Source organism: Mirounga angustirostris, unplaced genomic scaffold (genome assembly GCF_029215605.1).
Source record: "Mirounga angustirostris isolate CCGP_5_RB_7025 unplaced genomic scaffold, mMirAng1.0.hap1 SCAF_5, whole genome shotgun sequence".
Lineage (NCBI taxonomy): Eukaryota > Metazoa > Chordata > Mammalia > Carnivora > Phocidae > Mirounga > Mirounga angustirostris.
Window position 1 is genome coordinate 169,849,650 of NW_026991713.1, and position 6,000 is coordinate 169,855,649.

At 49.5% G+C, this 6,000-nt stretch overlaps 1 protein-coding gene across 3 annotated transcripts in view; it reads right to left on the reverse strand.

Moving 5' to 3' along the window:
* Positions 1–5,713, reverse strand: part of NCF1 (neutrophil cytosolic factor 1) — a 35,213-nt gene extending 29,500 nt beyond the window's left edge. For all 3 annotated transcript variants that reach the window (XR_010411977.1, XM_064593084.1, XM_045875495.3), the window contains exon 1: positions 4,908–5,713. Coding sequence is in view for 2 of the 3 variants with exons in the window: in XM_064593084.1 (XP_064449154.1) it covers positions 4,908–4,979 (72 nt within the window). In the remaining variant the exon portion in view is untranslated. The remainder of the gene's footprint in view (positions 1–4,907) is intronic.
* Positions 5,714–6,000: the final 287 nt, after the last annotated feature.

Genomic DNA, 6,000 nt, shown 5'->3' on the forward strand with positions numbered 1-6,000 from the left:
AGGAGAATTCTATACTCAGCCACAAAAAGGAACAAATTACTGACAGATGCATCCACACGGATGAATCTCAAAAGCATTCTGCTAAGTGAAAGAAGCCAGACACGAAAGGCCACACACATGCTTGGTAGGATTCCATATCTGTGAGAGTCTAGAACAAGCGTGACTAACTAAAGGTGGAGGGAAATCAGAACAGAGGTAGCGTCCGGGGGATGGTGGAGGAATGATTCGGGAGTGAGAGAATCTGGGGGTGATGGTAACAATCTATACCTTGATGAGGGTTTGGATTATGTAGGGACATGTACCATTAAAATTCAGCAAATATATCTCTAAGATTGGTGGATTTCATTTTACATAAATTTTACATCAAAAGAGAAAAAAACTAGGGGCACCTGGCTGGCTCCATCAGTGGAGTCTGCAACTCTTGATCTCAGGGTTGTGAGTTCAAGCCCCATGTTGGGTGTAGAGACTGCTTACAAATAAAATCTTAAATGTTTTTAAAATAAAATTTAAAAAGAGAAAAAAATAAACGAATATGACCTCTAGGTAGTGATATGCATGCTTAAGTATTTAGGGCAAAGTGTACAGATGTTTGCAATTTGCTTTGAAATGCACCAAAGGCACGCCTGGGTGGCTCAGTCAGTTAAGCTAGCCAGACACCTCAAGAAAACGTTTATACGTTTTTATCTCTTTCCCTTTTTTCTTTTTTCTTTTTTTTTAAGATTTTATTTATTTGTCAGAGAGAGAGCACAAACAGGGGGAGAGCAGGGAGCCTGATGTGGGACTCAATCCCAGGACCCTGGGATCATGACCTGAGCTGAAGGCAGACGTTTAACCGACTGAGCCACCCAGTCATCTTCCTTCCTTCCTTCCTTCCTTCCTTCCTTCCTTCCTTCCTTCCTTCCTTCCTTCCTTCCTTCCTTCCTCCCTCTTTCCTCCCTCCCTCTCTCTTTCTTTTTTTCTCTTTCTCTTTCCCTCTCTTTCTTCTTTCCTTTCTTTCTTTTTAAACATTTTATTTTTAGGGGTGCTTGACTGGCTCAGACAGTTAAGCATCTGACTCTTGATTTTGGCTCAGGTCATGATCTCAAGGTCGTGAGATGGAGCCCCACGTCAGGCTCCACGCTCAGCATGGAGTCTACTTGAGATTCTCTCCATTTCCCTCTATCCCTGCCCCCCAGCTCATGTGCTCTCTATTAAAAATATATATATATAGGGCGCCTGGGTGGCTCAGTTGGTTAAGCAACTGCCTTCGGCTCAGGTCATGATCCTGGAGTCCCGGGATCGAGTCCCGCATCAGGCTCCCTGCTTGGCGGGGAGTCTGCTTCTCCCTCTGACCCTCCCCCCTCTCATGTGCTCTCTCTCATTCTCTCTCTCTCAAATAAATAAATAAATAAAATCTTTAAAAATATATATATATATATTTGTTTTGTTTTAAGATTTTATTTATTTATTTGACAGAGAGAGACACAGCGAGAGAGGGAACACAAGCAGGGGGAGTGGGAGAGGGAGAAGCAGGCCTCCCGCCGAGCAGGGAGCCCGATGCAGGGCTCGATCCCAGGACCCTGGCATCATGACCTGAGCCAAAGGCAGACACTTAACGACTGAGCTACCCAGGCGCCCCCAAAAATATATATATTTTTTTAAACAATCTCTACACCCAATGTGTGTCTTGAACTCATGACCCCAAGATCGAGAGTTGCATGCTCTACTGATGGAGCCAGCCACCCCCTCTTTTTTTTTTTTGCAAAGAGAAATACAGGAAAGATAAACCAGAATGAGTCTTTGAACACATCTTTTTATAAAGTTTCGATGTTTGATCACATCAAACATGTTAATATATTACACATTTAAAAATAAAATTAAAAAAATAAAAATAAAATTAGATCAAAAAGGATTTAAAAAAAAAACAACTTCAAATTGGAAACAAACGAAAACATATGAACTTCACTATCTATCAGATGGGTAACAACCATATTAAAGAAAACTGGAAAAAAAATCCAAGTAACTCTTAGTTATAGTATTTCTACCTTCAATCCAAAGGGGGGGAAAAAAACGCAAAGAAGACTTAAATTCGACCTAACAGGTTGATCGTTCATAATGGCGTGGGTGCTGTAATTCTGATAGAACTAGCTCATGTGGATTGCAGAAATGAGCAAAGGAGTCAAGATGTTAATTCAGCTGGGAGGCGGGGTGATCGTGGAGAGAGAAAGGATCTACGAATATAAAGGGGTACAAGGAGAAGGAGATGGAATGGCTCTTTTCCCTGGTCTGAAAGGCCACGGGGAAAGACATCCCAGAGGCAGTGAGCATGCTCAGCTTCCAAATCTAGAGTTCTAACCTCACTCCCCACTGCAGAGAAACAGGTGAAACGGCAGAGTCCAGGGCTCCCGCTGGAGAGCACAGGGTCAGCCTGGAACATCTCAGTAGCAGAAGTAAGAATAATGCTGAGAGAATGACAGACTAGGTCAAAAAAACACAGGAGCCAGCTTGAAGGGGCTCCCAGTAGCCAGATCTGGTACGATCGGAGCATGAAATGAGTTATGATAGTGATGGATCACATCCACAGTGACCTAAGTAAATAGTAAGGACGAGGGGAAGAACCTTACGGTACAATGTTAACTAATAAATGCAGAAGGAACCGTAGAGTTTAAAAAAATCAGTTTGGCGGGGCGCCTGGGTGGCTCAGTCGGTTAAACGACTGCCTTCGGCTCAGGTCATGATCCTGGAGTCCCGGGATCGAGTCTCGGGATCGAGTCCCGCATCGGGCTCCCTGCTTGGCAGGGAGTCTGCTTCTCCCTCTGACCCTCCCCCCTCTCATGCTCTCTATCTCTCATTCTCTCTCTCTCAAATAAATAAATAAAATCTTTAAAAAAAAAAAAAACAAGAATAAAAGCAAATTGTACTAAAAAAAAAATCAGTTTGGCAATCATTATAGTAATTTGACTTAGGCAAGAGTCATCCAGGTGCTGTAGAGCGAACAGGATATTCATTTAATTTCAGAAAATCTCCCCGCAGGTTCATTATTAATCACAAGGGGAAAACTAGTCACCTTACAGTAGAGACATCTGGTGATCAAAATTAACATCACCGACACAGGAACCAGCAAAAAATCCCCTGCCGCTGATAGGATCAACGAGGTGAACACCATGTCACTTCTGGGCTATTCCTGCCACCAATACATAATCCCAGTCTAATGAAAAAGGATTAGACAAATCCTGTTGTAGAAGGGACATCCTACAAAATGACTGGCCCCCGCTCTTCAAAATGTCAAAGTTGAGAAGGACAAAAAAAGATTAAGACTGACCCATGGGCGCCTGGTTGGCTCAGTCGGAGGAAGGTGTGACTCTTGATCTCGGGGTCATGAGTTCGAGCCCCGTGTTGGGTGCAGAGATTACTTAAATAAATAAACTTAAAAAAAGACTAACCCAGGGGCACCTGGGTGGCTCAGTCGGTTAAGCGTCTGCCTTCGGCTCAGGACATGATCCTGGAGTCCCGGGATCGAGCCCCGCATCGGGCTCCCTGCTCAGTGGGGAGTCTGCTTCTCCCTCTCCCTCTGCTCCTCCCCCCTCGTGCTCTCTCTCTGGCTTACTCTCTCTCAAATAAATAAAATCTTTAAAAAAAAAAAAAAAAAGACTAACCCAGACTAAGGGAGTCTGAAGAGTCACGACATGTGAAATGCAGCAGGTGGTCCTGGGTTGGATCCCAGACCGGGAACATTTTTACTACAGAAGACAGGTAAGGGAAATGGTGAAATCTGAGTGAAGTCCGTGGGTCGGAGAACGGTGTTTCATCTACGTCTACGTTAATTTGCTGATGTTGACACATTTGCATTGCGGTGATGTAAGAAAATGCCCTTGATTTTAAGAAACACACAGTAGAGGGGCACCTGAGTGGTGCAGTCAGTTAAGCATCCGACTCTTGGTTTCCGCTCAGGTCATGATCTCGGGGTGGTGAGGCTGAGCCCCGCGCTCAGCAGGGAGTCTGCTTGAGATTCTCTCTCCCTCTCCCCTCCTGTGCTCTCTCTCTCAAATAAATAAATAAATCCTTTAAAAAGTACACAGTAGTGTTTAGGAGTAAAGAAACACAATGTCTCCAGTTTACTCTAGAATGATTCAGGAAAGTCCTATTCAGAGAGAGAGAGAGAGAAAGAGGTGGGGAAGAGAGAGACAGAGAGAGAGAGAGAGAAAGAGAGGGAGGAAGGGGACGGGGAGGGAGAGGAGAGAGGGAGCACAGATGTGGGGGGTGGAGGGATATTGGAGTTATTGGTGCTTTGGGGGCAACCTTTCTGTAAGTTTGAAATTATTTCGAAATTAAAAGTGAAGAAAAAGAAGAAAGGTCTTGGCAAAGGATACTGAATGTGCCCTACAACTGACAAAGCAGAGTTCCTCCCTGGCCTTCCTCTGGCCTTGGGGACCCTCTGGTGGGGTGGGGTGGACATGTTCGGGCAGCCTCCCGGGACAGGGCATGGGGGAAGGGGACATTTTTGGCCCCTTGGTGGGGGTCACCCTACTGGAGGGGATCCGACTGGAATGTAACTGATCCCAGGGCCGGCTTGGGGAGACAGAGGGTTGCCGCCAGTCCTCTCCTGGAGGACGGCTCCCTGAAAGCTGGGATGGTCAGGGAGGGCTGCTGGGAGGAGTGGGCCCTGGGCTGCCGGGACGTGAACAGGGTGCTGCGGGGGACTCCTGGCTGGGGCGGGGGAGCAAGGAGTGAGGTGGGCTGGCAGGGGCCAGGGGCCGAGCCGCCTGTCCTCCCACCAAGGGCCCCGGGGTGCCAGGGTGCACGTCCACGGTGTGCCCCGACAGGCCAGTGGTCCTGGGAGCCGCGCGGTCACAGCACTCTCTGGCACCAGTGCTCCCACGACAGGCCTGTCCCCGCGCGCTCGCAGGGCCCTCCCGTGGGCTACTCACGTAGTGCTGGCTGGGGACGAAGCGCTTCTCGAAGCCCAGAAGGGCGATGTGGCGTATGAAGGTGTCCCCCATGGCCGGACTGCGGGGCCTCCCCTTCTGTGGGGGCGCTCCCTGGCTGGGCCTTAAATGGGGTGGAAAGAGGAAGTCACTTTGGTCTCGGCAGGGGTGGGGGCAAGAGGGGGCAGGGAGGACGCAAGGAGGGCTCTGCTTCTTCTTTCAGTTTCTGGGATTCCTTCGACTCCTGTGGCATGGACGTGGGCGGCCTCATGCAGGCATGTGGATGGGAGAGCTTGCCAGGTCCTCCCCACGGTTGGCGAGCCCCGCAGTTTGGGGGGGGGCCCATCCCCCACCCCTCTCCCTCCGGCAACCTGTGGACCAGCCACACTGGCCTCTCTACAGTTCCTGGAACACACCAAGCTGCTCCCACTGCAGGGTCTTTGCTCTTGCGGGGCCACCTGGACCGTCTCCCACTTGTCTGTAACTCCCTCCCTAGGGTCTTCAGGTTTCTGCTCAGATGGCACCTCCTCCAGGAAGCCTTTCTTGATAACTTCACAAAAGAGCAAAACTTCACGCTTCCCCCCCCCACACACTCACACCTTCCCGGTTTTGATTCAGAGCACTTACTACGACGGACATATTGTCTATTTCGGGTTTTTTTTACGATGTCTCTCCTTACCAGGATGTGAGCCCCATGGGAGCAAGGGCTTGGCTGTGGCCCAAGCCCTAGCCTGGTGGCTGGCTTGCAGAGGGCCCTCCCTAAACACTTGGGTAGTGGCCGCACCAGTGCCCTCCATGGGAGGGGTGCATATCTACAGGGGTGTGTAACTGAGCACCAGTGGCCGTGGGGACAGGCTCTGAGACCTGCGTTCAAGTGGACCCTCGGGGCTCAGTTTCCTCCTGAGTGAAATGGGACCACAGGCTCTGCTGAGAGGGATGTGGGGTGAAGAGGTGAGGAGGGAGCCGTGTGCTGGTGGGTGAGGGAAGGGGCTGGGGCCTCTCGCACGGTGCGGGGGGCGGGGGTACCTGGGAGGCTCAGAGATTACAGAGCTGGTCCAAGGTCACAGGGCAGGTGGCCTCCACTGACAGTCTGGCT